The 17551-nt window shown below is 36.2% G+C and overlaps 2 protein-coding genes across 2 annotated transcripts; one reads left to right on the top strand and one right to left on the bottom strand.

Moving 5' to 3' along the window:
* Positions 1-652: 652 nt before the first annotated feature.
* LOC147397687 (Putative membrane lipoprotein) lies at positions 653-1556 on the top strand. Its single transcript, XM_086449557.1, has one exon. It carries the CDS (start codon positions 724-726, stop codon positions 1351-1353), a length of 630 nt encoding a protein of 209 aa, XP_086305683.1. The 5' UTR covers positions 653-723; the 3' UTR covers positions 1354-1556.
* An 898-nt stretch (positions 1557-2454) lies between these two features.
* LOC147397686 (copper-transporting ATPase PAA2, chloroplastic) lies at positions 2455-15831 on the bottom strand. Its single transcript, XM_086449556.1, is given in 18 exon segments — positions 2455-2771; positions 2865-3015; positions 4290-4421; positions 4676-4850; positions 6312-6766; positions 6911-6990; positions 7161-7227; positions 8453-8558; positions 9178-9287; positions 11354-11422; positions 11679-11789; positions 12805-12969; positions 13065-13151; positions 13851-13904; positions 14014-14111; positions 14983-15060; positions 15191-15758; positions 15760-15831. Coding segments are annotated over 18 exon segments (2685 nt in total). The 5' UTR covers positions 15817-15831; the 3' UTR covers positions 2455-2649.
* Positions 15832-17551: the final 1720 nt, after the last annotated feature.

Genomic DNA, 17551 nt, shown 5'->3' with positions numbered 1-17551 from the left:
ATCATTATCAATTATCAAGATTTTTGTTTCTTTTTTATTTCCTCTTTTAAAAATATTTATATCAATGGTAATTTGGGAGGAAAAGGAATTGCAAAGAAGATTGAAGAGGAAGAACCCCACTTGTGGGACGAATTGTAATCATTTTTCTTTATGATACGGAGATCCACCAAAATATATTTGTACCGGGTAAGGGGGTAAACTTAGTCTTACATTTTGCAGGGGGGTGTTACTAAAATTATAATAATTATTATTATCAATTATAATAATATTATTATTATTTATTAATAATAAAGGCAAAACAAACGTGCTTATTTTTCTAGGACGGTGAATGGACTGCAGCTAGTCATGTGGAGGATGAGGTGGCAAATTGATAGGCCCCTTTGGACTTGCCACATCAGCAACTGTGTATATAAAACACTGCTACTTTTGAGAAGATTTCTGGAGTGCAGCTCCAGAAAACCACCCCCTCCTTAAGATTTCAAATTTTCGAATGACGAAAAGGTCCTCAAAATCCAGACTCTTTAAATTGTGAGAGAGGGAAAGAAAGACGATGCACATACAACAAAAGTGGAATAGGGCCCACCTTCCTATTGTAGCCGTTGTAGTCTCCAACGTTCAAATCTCACCCGCTATAAAATTTCAAATCTCACACCTCTGTCACCTTCAAAGACCAACAGAGAAACCATTCTCAATCATCTTCACAGACCAACAGAGAAGTTTTAGATGGCTTCTTCTTCCTCAAAGCATAGAAGTCTTTCTTTTCCAAACGTTCTCCTCTCATTCCTCAACTTCATTCTCTTTATTCTATCTGCAGCCTCTCTTCCACCTATTTTTCTACTAAAAAATCCTCCATCCTCTCTTGGGTGGGCTCTCTTTATGATCTCTTGCCTCTCACTTCTCTCTTCCTTTGTGGGTTTCTACTCTCAGCTCACACACTTCTGTTTCATAACCCATGTGGCTCTTCTTCTCGCGTCTATGATTGGGCAGATACTTGGCATCCTCGCTTTGTTCACTCGAGAGAATTCGAGCCTTCAGATGCTGAATTCGCCGAGAGATCCAAAAGAAGCACTGGTTTTGATTAGGGTAGAGTGTGGGGCTTTGATGGGTATGTTAATGATGCAATTGGCTGTATTGGTCTTAACGTGTGCTGTGTATAGTTGTTGGGTGAAGGAGTATGAGGGGTTGGAAGCAGAGAGGGAGGCTACTATGAAGAAGAGAGGCCGGAAGATGGCAAGAGTGCAGGAGGAATCGATGGCAAATGCAGCTAAAATTGCTGAGGTTCGAGCTAAGGAATTGGATGAGAAAATGAAGAGCAAGTATGGCCAGTGGACCAAAACTGATTTTGAAGGTTAATGTGTATTGTATTATTAGTCTTATTTTCTTTGGGGTCACTATGGGGTGGCCACTGGAGATGGTTTTCAAAAACTTTCTACTTTGGCAAGGTTATGGTGGGTTTGATAATCTTGATATGTGAGTAGTGTAAGAGCTTAAGTTCTATTGTTGAAATGTAGTGGTATCTTTCCTATAATTTCAACATGGTAACATCTGTGTTTCCATTTTTTTTTTTTTTTAACCATAATGGCTACTTGGCAAGATAGCCCTTCTTAGTTATCAAATTACAGTTTTAATAGTTGTGACAACCATTTCGATTAGATTCAGGTCTTAAAACTTATTTGAAATAACTCCTTGAACACAGAAACTCAGACAAGTCAACTCGGCCATTTCAATTAGATTCAGGTCTTAAAACTTAGTTGAAATAACTCGTTGAACACAAACTCAGACAAGTCAACTCGGCTAGGTTGAGAACCGAATAGGATTCTTCCAATGGATATGCTGCCACTGAAAGAGTCATGATGAATGCGTGTGGTAAATCATGTGGTTGACGCGTGGCAAGGGCACAGAACCATAGATCTTTTTCTTATGGATACACGAGGACTAAAGATCTGCTTTTCTGTGCCCTTGCTACATCAGCAGCATACAGACCGCATATAATTTACCATGTGCATTCATCAGCCACACCACATACAGACCGCGTATGATTTACCGCCTGCATTCATCAGTAGTCTTACTGAAAATGACTAGAGTAGCCCTATTAGAATTTTATGGTCAAAGGAGCAAGGCTTCTCTCTGCGGTTTGATAATGTAGATGCAAATGGCAATTTGAATGTCCTCAATTTCAAACTTGTACCAAGTCATCTATTTTTATTAAAATATTGTTACATAAATCATTAAAAAATATTATTTTATTTAGAGAAAATCTTCAAAATGCCAGTCAATAACCTCAGCACCGAACCATTTGATCAACATGGAATGTAGGGGTCCACCAATACACCAGTTTAAACAATTCAATTGGGGTGGGTTCTGTTGCATCGATTGTAGCTGCAGAAGTAGTGGACTGAACAGTTTATATTAATTCCATAATGTCTGCATAAATTAACACCAAAAGCTGTTCAATTTAGTTACAATTCTAAACACTTATTTATCCGTGAATTGTAGAAAAAAAAAAAATCGGCATCAATCTGAGCAAAGAAAAAAACAGTTTTAAAAAGTGTAAGAAATAAAAAAGACAGACTATATTACATTTATTTTCCTGCTTCATTGTATTTCTTTCCCAAAATCAGAAGAGCCAACCCACTTCAATCTTCCAGCTTAATCCGTTGGAATTCCAGATTCTGACCATGGCTGGCTCATTCTCTTTGCTGTGGATCCATGGAGTTGTAGAAGCAATGAATTTGAGACAACAAATATGGAGCTCAAAGCCATCAGACCCCCTGCCAAAAACAACGCGCCAGTGGACTCAAGTGAAAAAACAGCATTTTCCATTACTGATCCAAATATATTAGTAATTATTCAACTTGACTTACCAGAAAGTGAAGGTGTCATGGCAAAGTCGAATTGCGGAAGCAGTACACCAGCGGCAATTGGTATCGCAACAACGTTGTACGCTACTGCCCATGACAAATTTTGATGGACTTTTGCCATCGTTGCCTGTGCGAGGTCCAGTGCATCTACTATCTGTCCAAGAACACACTACTTCAGGACAATACGGAAAAGCAGAAGGGTTGCATTCTTAAGAAAGTCAATATGGAAGAGGAAGGCCTCAATCACTTCATAAATTCATAGTATGATCTAATGAAGAAAAACCAAATTAAGCTTCTAACAAATTGAAAGAAAGTGTAGTTTAGGACACTACACTGATATGGGGAGGTCTATTGCTATATGTTTTCTCAAATCTTTCTACTTTGGAAGATGTCTATCAAGTAAGCATCATGATCACCTTCACGAGAAAACATAAAATAAAAAGGGTAAAATTCTTACTCATCAATAAAGAACAAGAAAAACCAAATTAAGATTCTAACAAATTTGAAGAATGGCTAGTTTAGGACACCACTGATATGGAGCATACTCTTGAACTGTGTTTGGCCATACTTGGAAAGTAGTACTCCTTGGTGTCGGATGCACCTGTATAGGGAGTGTTGAGAGTTTGCCCGCATATTTCTGTGGAGTCACCAAATGTCACAAGTCTTGACTAAATGATGATCATGGAAATAAAATGTGATACATGGTAGATAAGGTCTTGCCCACATGGCAGGATTCGAGCTAAGTGACTCTGGATATTTGCCCAAACCATGGCATCTGACGATGAGGGCATCTGATGTTGATGCGGCATTTTACTTGTAAGTGTCATTTTATGCAACTTCTACACCTATTTAATAAATATCAAAGAGCAACACACTACTTCGCCAATACCACTTAGATTTTGGTGATACCCGCAATGATGTTGCCTAGAAGAGACCAAACCATACAAAATAATGGACCTTCAACAATACCTAATATTCAAAATTAATAGAAACGTGTATAAAGGTATGCGATTCATGCATACTAAACAGAAAGTTCTGTTTTCTCACTACATAAAATACAACTATCCCATCATATTTCCAAGCGATTAGATTGAATACCTTAAATTCCTTCAATGTCCACAATGACAATGTCCAGCAAAAGATAAACCATACAAAACTATGGATCTTTTATAGTATCTAATATTCAAAATTAGTAAAAACATGTATCATGTTTTGCAATTCATGCCTACTAAAATAAGAATTCTGTTTTATTAATATGTAACATAAACCTAGTCTATCATATTTCCAAGCGATTAGAGTGAAAAACTGAAACAAGTCCTCCAATATCATCTTGGGTTATAGACAATGCTTGTGGAAGCAGGAGTTGCAAAAGCAATCATTGGTTATGCTGGTGTTATAATGAACTATGATATCTGTGGAGAACAGTACCTGTGAAAGTCTATTTCCAAGAAGAATGACAGATGCCGCATCAGATGCAGCATTTTCTTTTGCTTCCGTTTGCAAAGCAACCCCAACATCGGCAAGAGCCAGAGATGGTGCATCATTTATGCCGTCACCTACCTTCAAGGGGACGCTAGATGTGTCAGTGAGACAAACATATTCATTTTCTCAGTTCTTGAAATGATATAGAATCTGAGAAGTTAGCAAATCTTAGCCATTCAAAATTCTGTAACTCCCATTCTAAGAATCAAAATGAGGTTTTAAGGAGCTGGGTACATTAAGACACTACATGTCTTGGCAACCAACACGTCAGATTCTTCGATTTTGAACTTATTTACTAGACTATTGATGGTTGATGGATGGAATCAGGTTACCATAGCAACACGATGTCCCTTTGATTGTAGAGTTGATATAACACCAGATTTCTGCTGTGGAGTTAAGGAAGCATTGATACTTTCACTCTCTATTCCAACTGTCTTGGCTATAGTTGCTACTGCCTCTTCCCTGTCACCTGATAAGAGAACTGTTTTGATCCCCTTTTTCTGGAGCCTTCAAATCCAAAGCAACTGAGTAAGCACATGAGACAAGCCTGATAGTTATAAAGAACTAGGTAGAAAAAAAGAATCTGAGATGAATAAGGAAATAAAGTATAGGAATCTGTAGAAAGAGATGATAACTTGGAATAATGCTTCCAAGATTTAAAACGTCGTTTGGATGCAAAGTTCTGGTCAGGAGAAAAAAATAATAAGGTCTCGACTGAAACATTCTGAGATAATCCAAAACATCAGAGTCAATGTCTCCAGTTTTGACCAAAACTGGAATGTTCTGCTGAAACATTCTGAACTACAAATGATTCTTTCGATATTTTGTAACTTACAGAATATCTCGAGGCTACATTTTCCAAATACCAATTGCACCAGAGAGAAAAAAAAAAAAAGAGGAGCAAAAGCACAAGCTAATGACTCATGGAATAAAAAAATTTAATTGATAAATACAATGTAAAGTGGATTGCAAAGAGAAAGAAAGCCTCCAACTTCCAAGCAAATAAATTACACTAAAGTCTGCAGTTCAGTGAGGGATAATGCAAAAATTATTATCCAAGAAAAATAAGACTTCTGAATTCCATTATTTGGAAAGAGCGTAACAACAGGGTATTTCATAGCAAGGAGAGCTCGGTCCACACAGTGACTTTAGAGATTATTGGGCTTCTGTTCCTTTGGTCAAAGATGAACAAAGCGTTTGAGGGAGTGCGCTTTCAAGATTTCTTATTTAATTGGGATTCCATTTGTGACAGCTAGTGCCAATCCTTGTATTTGTTCTTTGCTTTTGTTTTCTTTCTCTCTTTGTTGGTACTTGTGTGTAGGTTGGGGGCTAACTCAGCCTCCCCCTTTTCTTCCCTTCATTTATATAATCTTATACTTATCAAAAAAAAAAGAATGATGAGTTGTGTCTCAAATAGGGAATTCAACTAAAAGTATATTATCGAAGATATTTAATTGATAATCATAACGCAAATTGGAATGGAAAAGGTAGGAAAGCTTCGAATCAAAATGAACAACAAAGACTCAAGTCTGTAGTTATGTGAAAAAAGCCAGGATGAGGATAAACTTAAGTGTTCTACAACAAGAACAAAAATTACTGTCTAAGAAATATAAAGACTTTGAAACTCCATTATTTTATTAGCACATCCAAGTTAAACATGATGAGATACGGTTCCCTGAGTCATAAACAAACTATTTAATAGAAGAAAATGCTAGGTGAGTGGTTGGTAGTTTCGATTAATCCCTCCAGATAATTTCAAATTGGGTACAAGAAATTAAGCATCCCTGGCATAAAATTGACCCAAACATATTAAATTTTCGTCAATCTTACATTATGGAATAGGAATAAAGTCGATTATGCTCAGATATAAATATGTTTAACAATGAATAGAATCTTAACTGCTCAAGTACTTTAGCCAGTGTATGTCGTTTCTGCCTACATTTAGGATTTCATGAAAATGAAAAGTACCTGTTTACTGTAGATCTTGCATCATTGCGTAAACTATCAGATATTAAAATGGCACCAATGACCCCTTCTCCTTCACGTCCAACATAAACAATTGTTTCTGAATGGTTTGACGATGATATCCCTTTTGATGACAAATTTGTCACAATATTTTTCAGATCTATTAAATCAGAGGGACTTGATCTTGTCTGGAAACGTTCACGAACCCATTCCAATGAACCAACTGCGACCAAGGACCCATCTACTTCTGCTAAGGATCCAAAACCTGGTTCAGTTAATTGTCCTCTAGTGCTAGGGACATTCAAATTCAAGGACTCAGCTTTATTTAGAATAGCCCTAGCAATTGGATGTGATGCTGTTTTCTCCACTGCAGCAGCAATTCGAACAATTTCCGGTTCTTCGTAAACCAAAGAGGCCACAGCAGAAACAGCTGGTTTTCCTTCTGTGAGGGTTCCTGTCTGGAGATTAAGCAAATGTGTCAGTCAGAGACTACAACTTTCAGATAATCTAGTGCAAAATGTTGCAATGTTCCAAAACGTGCTCATTTAAAGGTAACCCACACATGAAAAAAGAAAACATAATCCTGTAAACATTATGCGTACTTTGTCTAAAGCGATAATATCTATCCCAGCCAAGCGTTCCAATACATCTCCCCCTCTAATAAGAAGTCCTTGTTTTGCCCCTGTGCATAAGTCAATGAAACAAAGGAAGAAAAATAAATAGATTAGAGCTTCACTGAAAATAATATCCATAATGTACCCTAGTATCACCTACAAAAGCTTAAATGATTAACTAGAAATCTTTTATTTCGAAGAGAATAGTCAAATAAAAATGAGAAGTTAGATGGTGTACCAAGAGAGGTGCCTACTAGGATAGCTGTGGGTGTAGCAAGGCCCAGTGCACATGGGCAAGAAACTACCTGTACAAAAATGTGTATATATTACTTCCCAAGAGCAACTAGCAACCAGAATAAAGTTTGTTTCTTTCCTTGAAAGAAGATTGCCTACTTCTACATGGGGATTTTCTGACCATGTATCAAGATAAGAGACTGACAAGTTTGAAAACCCCTTTTTGTGTCTATCCAGAGTCTAAGTACCCCGTGGCAAGTATGTTAAAATATTTCACACTACCACTTTAGTTAAATTAATAAATTATCCATTCTTCTTCAAGTGATATCAGATTGGTAATGCCCATAGAGTGATTTGTGCACATTAGGACAGATGAGATGAAGAAAATAGGTGCACTGTTCTGATTAATTCCCTTTTTTTTCCTGTTAGCCTATAACAATTCATTTTCTTATTTACTACTCTCTTATAACATTTTTTCATCCTCTCAAAACTCCCATTCTACTAGTTTATGTCTATGAATTTGATCGATTTTCCTTTTCATTGTCTCAAAGTTCGTAGAGTTCAAGGGACAGCCAAAGAACACTAGAGATGTTCAGTCGATTAGTTCTTTTCAATGTGACCCATTTTAAAATATTTTATTCGTTCTTTCTTGTAATATATTTTTATCTGCTAAACCTGCTTTTTTAATTAAAAAAACAAAACAAAAGAAGGGCACGAGTTTTCTTGCTTTGGCAGCTAAATTGCACTCTGGAAGGGAGGTATGAATATCCCAAGGAAAGTATTTTGAACACTTAAAAGGTCATGAACAAGGATGAGTTCATGAGTAATAAACTTGTCGAAAAGTTTCCTCCGCAATTTTACATTAATTATCATGTATATCAGAGTTAGCAGCATTGAGAAATAGTCAACCATGACATAAAACACAAGGATGAGCTGCACTTCGTAACCTCTCCTTGGTAGTTCAAGTTTTAGTTGGACTAGCTCTATCCTATCCTTGGGCATTCCTAGAACCTAAAGAGATCAAATTGCCCCCTTATAAGAACATTTTGCCACATCCTCATAATGACAATTGAAGAGATCATTACAAACTTATTTATTTGGAGAATTTATTAATGGGTTTAATTGAAATGGAGAACTTGTACGCATGGTACTTTCCACATTTCATAAATAGGAAAAAATAAGAAGAAGAAAAGATGACTACAACATTTTATTCATGAAATCGAAGGTAAATTTATTTGTAAGTAAATTTGAAGATCTTGTTATTTAAAATGATTCATTAGTTCACTAGGCACTCACAAGGACATCGACAGAAAGCTTCATGCTTAGAAGAAACGGGTTTCCATAGGGCCCCGCAATATCATTGAGCAACACGTCCGGAAAGATGTGTGTCCCTATATAGTACCTAAACACAATTGCCATAAGTTGTAAGATAAGCACAATAGCATAGAAAATCACAAATGATTTTGTTACCACAAATTTCAATTAATGAGAATTACTGTCCCAATGATTGAAACATGTAAAAGAATTATTCTTTGGTTAGAATCATGATGAAGTGTTTGAATAGGAAGGGTAACACTGGAAAGCTTCTTAGGTAAAAAAAATAGTAAAAAAGAAAAATAAATAAACAACAGGGGAAAACCATCTCAGAGATCTTGGTAACTGCTTTTATGAAGGTTCCCTTTGATTTTGCCTCTAGAGGCCCAAGCCCAAACAAGAATAAAAGACATCTTACACAATAATTTAACCCTGTCAAAACTAAGTTTCTACAATTAAAGGCTTCCTTTATTACTACTGAATCATAAAAAATTCTAATAGAAAGACGCCACAATAACTTAGGCTTGCATGGTACTTTTTAGTTCCTACAGTCATAGGGCTTTGCTCGTCTCATGTGAAGTAGTGTGCTGAGGCTCTCAATACGATGGTCTTTAGATTTATTAACACTTGGAACCTTTATCGTTTTGCGATACTTGAAAACTAATTCTTCATGAAAGGGAACATGACACTTTGAAGTAAATGCATACCAGAAACCAAATGTTGCGGCTGATAAAGTCATTATACTGTAAACAAATGGCCCTGCAATTGCATCTGCTAGTCTTTGTATAGGAGCTTCATGACCTTGAGCTTCCTCAACCTGAAGGTCAAGAAACAAAACTTTCAATGTATTACAAATAGTTAACAACAAACAAGGCTCTCATTTTTTATTAAAAGCACGTTAGGACAATATGCTAATCCTCATTTTAGAAAAATAGCCCTGTTAAGTATAAAAAACTTCCATTTTATTTTTATTTTTTTGACAAGTAAAGAAAGATTGTTAAGAGAGAAAAGAGATACAAAAAGGAAGACAAGTGGACCATCCTAAAAGAGAGAAAAAACATGCAAAAACCAAAGCTTAAAAAAGAAACTAAGGAGTCAAACCACTCCAAATATTAAACATATGAGATCAAATCCATTTCCTAGATTTTGGACAATGAGGAGTCCTATCCCAATTTCCTGTACCACTCTCTCCTTCTGATGAGTTCATTAAAGAAGAAAGGAGGTTGAGATGATCAACCAGAAAACATGGGACAAGCAACCTCACCCCCAAACCCACAACTAAGCACTTGCAATGCTACACACCCAATCCCACTCCCTACAAAGTCATTGACGTAGCGGAAGTGTGTGAATCAATAGATTAGAAAAGAATTAAGAGATTGCATTCAATCAAACACACAAAATCAATTTGAATCAATAGATTCAATTGATAAACAAACGATAACTTGAAAATGATAAATAAAAGAACTAGAAAGTAACGAAGCGATAAAATATAATTGAATTGATATGTTATTATTATTATTATTATTATTTTTGGAGTTCCTTATATCGATAACTTCATCTTAGAAACCTTCCAAATTATTAAAAAGTAACTTTCTAATCTATATATAATATAATACTATCTTTCTAAGCCTATTATAACTCAATTTGGACACTTACAATAATAGCCTAAAGAATAAAAACGAAATTACAACAAAATAGAAACCTAAAAACAAACTAGAGACTAGACAAAATAGAAACTTCTTAAAGTTTAAATAGAAACTGACTAACCAACTTCTAAATAACTTAAAATTGAAATAAACTAAAAACATACGACTAAAATGAAAATTGGGTTGAGTGTGGACCCAACCTGGTCAATGTGAACCAGGTTGGTCCAACCCGAGTTGGTCAGATTTGACTGAATCAACTCGACCTGAAAATTCTGGTCTTCCTCGTGTAGATGTCCTACATCAGTCATTAGTAAATAGACATCTTAGTTAATGGGATCGCCACATGTAGGTGTGCCAAATCATTCTTGTGGTTTATGTGCAGCTAGAGAATAAAGGAACAAAAACATATTCATCCCACTTTTTTTTTTTTTGGCATTCCTGTTTAATTAGATTTGGAAAACTTTGCAAAACATTTAAAAAGGGTTCAGAGGAAAATTCGAAATAGACATAATTCAAACTCTTCCCATGGATAGAATTATATAATGAGTTATCTGAATTAATCAAAAAAAGAGGGGAAAACCTTCATAAAGCACGAAAGTAGAGAGTAAAAATAAATAGAGCATGTCTAAACTCTTTCCATTGATAAAAAACATATTGTGTGATAGTTCATTACATTTTATTTCATTTTTTTATTTGTTGTCAGAATAATACATAAGCAAATAATTAGCAATTACATTGCACCTGGACCACAAATAGTTTGGACATTCCTCCACTTTTTTGCATCAGAATTAATCATAGCTTAGCTATCTCAGGGACGGTCTAGCTCACAGTGGCAGTACATCCATTTCTCAATGTTTCGCGTCATAATTTAGTGCTCTAGTTCATGACTTTCATTGTGAATCATATACTTTCCAACTACACAATTAGAGATAATATTATGAGGAGCATCTAAACATTTTTGACAGATACCATTAGCATTTAATTGCAAATTCAAAGAATAGACACAATGAATATCATTAAATATGCTTCTCATACATGATGTCCTGAGCATATTATCTGGCATATCAAGCTCATCGCTCGAGTGGGTTGTGATATGTTGGCACCATGAAGTGGTGGGAATAATGTGCCTTAGCTAATAATAATGACATAAAACTAAGAAAGTGCATACAAAGGTCCCTTGTAGATATATTTTACATCATAATTATTTGGTCCTAGTCAAAGTAAATAGCATACTTACCATGCGGACAATCTTGGAAATTGTTGACATTGAACCAGTTGTAGTGGCTTCAATCCTTAAAGGTCCATCCTGAGAAAAAGAAAAAACTATATTTCCATTTTTTTTTCTGAATAGCACCAAAATCAAATATCCAGAAACAAGTAGAAGAATCCTATCCTATACATTAAAAGAAGAAGAATGGACCCACCCCCAGCAGTCAGTTGACAATAAAACTAAATAAGCATGCCCGGCCTCAAATTGACTATATTTTGATATCCAAGCCTAAAATGATCATACTTGAATAGTAAGATTTTATAACAATTTAGATCTCTAAGTATAAGCATACCCAATTCACTGTTCCAGCTGAAACTGTAAGGTCCCTTTCCTTATACACAGGAAGAGATTCTCCAGTAAGCATGGATTCATCCACAACACTTCTGCCAGCAAGAACCCTCCCCTGAGTAGGCAGTTAACAGAGAAAATTAAGCTTCATTTAAAGTTTTATGAAGCGTGAAGATGATCAAAGAATAAATTTTCTAACATAGTTCACAATTAATGTGCTTTAGCATTTATTTTATACTCAATCGTCATCTTAGTCCTTCCAGAAATAAAATGGATGCACAAACGACCAAGGACCTTGAACATTCAAACTAATTATTATGCACCTTTATGAGTTTCAGTAAGACCACAACTATAAACACCTTATATAGTTCTCAAAGATTTGGAACACAACCAGATTATTGTGGAGCTGTCCAACAAAGACTTGTTTCCAGTAACAAATGACTTAATGAAGCATGAAATAATATGTCTCATGATGGAGAATTTTCAGTCAAATCTTTCTTTAAGGCTATTCAACCTTCAACCCAAGTATCTTTTCCTGAAGTCGCAATTAGGAGACCAAAGGTTCCATCCAAAGTAGTTTTTTTTATTTTGGGGGGTGGGGGACAGCCTCTGGGAATATAATTTTTATTTCTGCTAACATCATCTCTAGAGGGATTGTTGTGATAAAAGTTTCTCCCTTTGTAAGACTAACAGGGAAGACACCTAACATATTCTTATCCATTGTTCCTGCATAAAAAATCTGCCACATTTCCTCTCTTTTGTTCAAAACTCCTTGGGTTTCTGCGTACTCCATTTCTTCATTTTATTAATGGAAGTCCATGGCATTTTTCACAAAGGGAAGGATCTTATGCAGTATGACTCCCTACGCTGTCAGGCGTTTTTTGTATTAATCGGACTCACTGCAATCAGATATGCCTCTTAGAATAATTGGAACATATGAAACACCTATGTATCTAGATATTAACATCTTTTTGCAAAGTTTGTCTGATTTTCATAAAAGGATTAATGGACATGCAGCTTACCGCCAAATTTATGAAAGACAATATGATTCAGCATTAGGCAATAGTTGAAATTACCAAGTGGTATTGAGAAGAACATCATAAACATTAAATATTGCTTAAATAACTTACATCTACAGGAATAGTTTCCCCAGGTAAAACCAATATGGCATCTCCAACTCGAACATCATCTGTCGGGACTTCAACGCAAATTGCATCAGAACTAAGCACACTATCGGCAGAGGGGTTACCTTCAGAAGAAGTAATCACTAGTCGTGACTGAGTGGATACCAGTGACTGTAGAACATAAAGTGTAAGCTTCAGAGAGGGAAAAACCAGTGACTGTAGCATTAGCTACAGATTACATATATGAAAAAAACAGTAAAACTTACTAAGAGTTCATTCATATCACTTGAAGCCCGAAGCCTCGCTTTTTCTTCTAGAGACCGTCCTAGAAGCACAAAACCGAGAAGCATGACCTGCATGCTACAAAAGAACAGTCAGCATGAGAAACATATTGTAGAACAAAAATGTTATGGTTAAGCTTTTCTACTAACCAAGCATTGCTGTTATTATGTGTACATGAAGGTACATTCATGAGAAATATGGGTGCTTGAAAGACAAGCATCAATGCCTTGGGAGAACTCAGTGTCCATTAAATTTAACGAGTTGTCAACTCTTCTTGATTGTACTTTGTTTATTTTTATAAATTATAACTTAGAATTCCTGTCCACGAGACACTAGGACTCTAATGATATTATTGGCTGGGAAAATGAAGCAAATCTATGCTGATTATCTACGACAACTATGCTTCTTCCATTGTACTCAACGATCCATATCTGGAGTGTATTTTCCAATGTCTCATATATAATTAAACATATGCATGGTATCAAAAAGATCTCCTCACTTCCAGTTTGAAAGGCATTGCTCTCACTAACATCTGTTCCAGTATATCATACCGGTCTACTATTTAAAAAAAAGAAGAGTCGTGTAGATGAAGTTCGAAAAAATTTCTCTTAGACCAAGGATTGGGTGTTAGTGGCTTTGAAGATGGAATACAAGGTACTGGTAGTTCCCATTTTCCGGTGTGATCTTCCATATTGCTATGTACTATGCAAAGTAAACACATAAAGGTATCCTCTACAAATGCTACAAAGAACGAGAGTAAAACAAATCACCGGTTCATCAAAGAATGTCGCATCCCATTCCATCCCGGGGTTCAGCAATGACACCTACGAAGAAAGAAGTAATTATAAACAAACAAGCTAAAACAAAACCAAATGAAAATCATCCTACAGTACACTGCTAAAACATAATCTCAGCTTTCAGAAAGAACCTTACCGCGCTGATAATAAATGCAGCCATGGATCCAAATCCCACAAGAGAATTCATATTTGGTGATCCCTTGGTGAATGCTCTTAGACCATCAAAAAGCAAGTCTGCAACAGATTTTGAAATTTATAACAAGAACGATGACCTCAAAAGTAACTTCTGCGCATTTTATTATCAGGATGGTAATTATTTTAAGATAAGAATGACCAACCAGTCCAAATGGAAATCATGTGCTCCCAATTATTCAAATAGTCGTTCCCATGCACAATTGTCATGTATCATCCAATTGAAAGTCCTAGTCAAACAAGATATCCTAAACAAACTATGGATTGTTATAGAAAAGTGTGTGGGCAGTCCAAATAGAAATCATGTACTCATAATCATTCAAGTAATGTGAGGTTTGGGGCCATCGCAGCTCATCCATCTGACAACCATCAGCAATATAAGCACATGCACATCCTTGTGTAATTATAGCCTCACCAAAATCTGTCTATGTTATGCTATATTTTTCTCAACGAACTGCTATGCATCTTATAATCAACAAATTTAAGTCGCCTGGTGTACTTTCTTGGGCAAGTCACTAACAGATGGTTTCCATACTATATGAGGTTATTAGATCCTCTTTTCAAGAACTGTCGATTAGAATGTGAATTTCAACCTTAAAAGTGAAAAGAAGCCAAGAGGATACTGAGTGGAAAATTTAACCAATCGGTGATAAATGCTAATATGATGAGATACAGAGTGGCCAAGAAGCAACAAAAAAAAAATGCTGACTTTTAACAAGTATCAGTCCTCTTTGCAAGGCTTGGAAGTAGTTAACATTGAAAATTTCTTGTTTTTCTATTCAATCAAGTTGCAAATTAGCAATCAAGAAAATTCAAAACCCAAACCCAAACGATCCTTCAACACCCACTTCACAATTTCTAATCACAAAACAAAAAATGCAAAATCAAGAGTGCAATTAACAAATTAACTAACCTCTACCAGGTCCCAATAGAGCCCCCAAAGCCAAACCACCTTTCACATAAGAATTATGCAATAACTCCAAAACCGAGCCTTCACCAATGAAAACAGATAATAATAAAAAATTAAAAATTAAAATCAATTCCACAGCACTTAATTGGTTTTTAAAAATAAAAATAAACAATTTTCTAGTGTTATTAGATTCCACACTGATACACATTACCATGACCGACATGAATCCCAACAGAATGCAATATATGTGAAGCGTGTGATCCGCAACACAAAGCCACCAAAGTCCAAGCAATCGCCACCCGAGTCTGACTTTTCTTAAGCATCGCCTCCTTCTTCTCCGCCATTTCTTTCCACTTCTTAGCATTCTCCACAATCCCTAACCCCGAATTCCTCCTCTTTGAAGGAAACCCACACTCCGTCAACCTACGAGCAAGATCTTCAGAAACAGTTACCGAAAATCCATTATCCACAACTTCCGATCTCAAACGAATCGCCGCTGTTTCAGTCAAAATGTTGACCACAACCGAATCAACACGGTCGTCGGTAGATAAGATCGATTTGACGCGAGAGACACAGGCGCCGCACATCATTCCGGAGACATCTAGAAGCAACGAAGACTCATCGGGAACTTTTTGCACTGGTGGCTTTTCCGACGGACTTCCGATCTCCACAGCCTTCGCTCGTATAATTTTAGGGTTTCTGCGACTTGAACTGAAATTTGCGAGCGCCGAAGGAGTAGAGGACTGAACAGATGTCTGTGGACATTTGAGCTTTTCTGGAGCTGAAGCAGAGCTTCGGCTGAGATGATAGAGAGATTCGCAGAAGATTTGTCGCCATTAACGAAGCTCACAAACACAGAGAGAGAGAGAGAGAGAGAGAGAGAGAGAGGTGAAGGTTTTTATTGGGTAATAAATTCTAGGGGTGGATCGGGGGAACACTGGTGGTCATTGACTGTTAAAAACGATGGCACTGGATAATACACGTTCAACACGTTGGTGACACGTGTTAATATTCTATTGGATTTTTGTGGCGTAGGTGAGGTCTTAAAACGAAACTTTTTTTTTTTTTTTTTTCCCCAGAGTTAACAGAAATCTGGGATCCGCCAATCACATGTGCCCACGAGTATCGAATGCATTTCTAATTTACCCTTGTGTGAGGAGTCTGTGAGCCGAAAAAAACGACTCCCTTTTTTCGTGTCTGCGCAGCTATGGAGGTAATATTTTGATACTTTAAATTACAGCATTATAACAAAAACCCCAATAAATGATGGGTTCCCCTTCTGCATTTAATCCACGTGGCATGAACGTATTAGATATGAGTAGTGATCCAGTCAGGCGTCCCGTTCCTAACCAAGGTCAGAAGGCACCCTATTTTTATGCCACATGAGATATATTTTTTTGAATAAATTATCAAAACGGTAGACTTTTAAAAATTATTTATCAAAATTATTTAGTAATTCTACCTAATTTTTTTTGAGCCATATGTGGCCCATCCATCCTTTGGTGAACCTAGGTTGCGAAAGTAATAGTGTTTTATTACAAATAATAATATAAAGTCTTTTTAGCATGTAAAATGTGAAGTTCTGAACATTTTTTTTTTTTCCAAATCAGTTTATGTTTCTTTTGTGAAAAAAAAAAAGCATAATAGTTTAGGGCTTTTAATGTTGGTGTGTAACTTTGTTAATTTATTGGTAATTTGTTGATGAATCTGTGAAACTTGTGGTAAAAGAAAACTTGGTCTAACATGAGCGAAATATAAGTCTATCAGGAGTTCCATAGTGCAGATGAGGTCAATTTGTTTACTCTCTGATTAGAGCTGATTGAGTTTTTGTGGAAATTTATGAAAATACTTCAATATTTGAAGAAAAATGTATTCATTCCTGCAGTTTTAGACAATTATGTGTATAATATGGTTGCATATTATTGTGGTGCAGAATTTACCCGCAAAGCATTCTCAATGACAGAAGATGAGTTCCTCTCTCAGTTAAGAAGCAGTGGCTCAATAAGCCACAAAACGTTGGTGGGATCTTGCTGTTTTGTGGGTTTTTTTTTTTTTTCTGAGTAAGATTTGTATGATAGAAAAAAAAACAGTGGCAAAGCCTTATGTTACAAGATGATTCTAGGGAATTAAGCTCAAGCCTATCACCCATTAGGCAATGTTTAACAAGAGAAGGAAGAGAATCGGTAAATTAAAAAATCTGACTAGTTCTTAAAATGACTTCATTAGCAAGCGCACCTGCGACTGAATTACCTTCCCTATAGGAGTGCTTAATGTCCATGTTCCTCTAAAAGTGAGTCTTTTGATGGAATGCAAACAGTGGTCCAAATGCCATGGAAGGGCTGCACCGTTCAAACCATCGACTAGAAGAGAAGAATCCATTTCAATAACCACCCTCCTCCCCGCAAGGTTGAAAGCCTGTAAAACATGAAACAAGGCTAAGCACTCTGCCATGATGTTTGTTGAAGTTCCAAAATACCAGTAAGCTGCCCCCAACCGCTCTACCCGAATTTGATTTTGCTGCCCCATTGCACATGTTGGAAACTCTCGGATGGTGCTAGGTGTTATTAGGTAG

Source organism: Akebia trifoliata, chromosome 8 (assembly GCF_017979445.1).
Source record: "Akebia trifoliata isolate Shusen 1 chromosome 8, ASM1797944v1, whole genome shotgun sequence".
In the NCBI taxonomy this organism is placed as follows: domain Eukaryota; kingdom Viridiplantae; phylum Streptophyta; class Magnoliopsida; order Ranunculales; family Lardizabalaceae; genus Akebia; species Akebia trifoliata.
The sequence above is the reverse complement of the archived record's forward strand: the minus strand, read 5'-3'. Positions and strand labels throughout refer to the sequence as shown.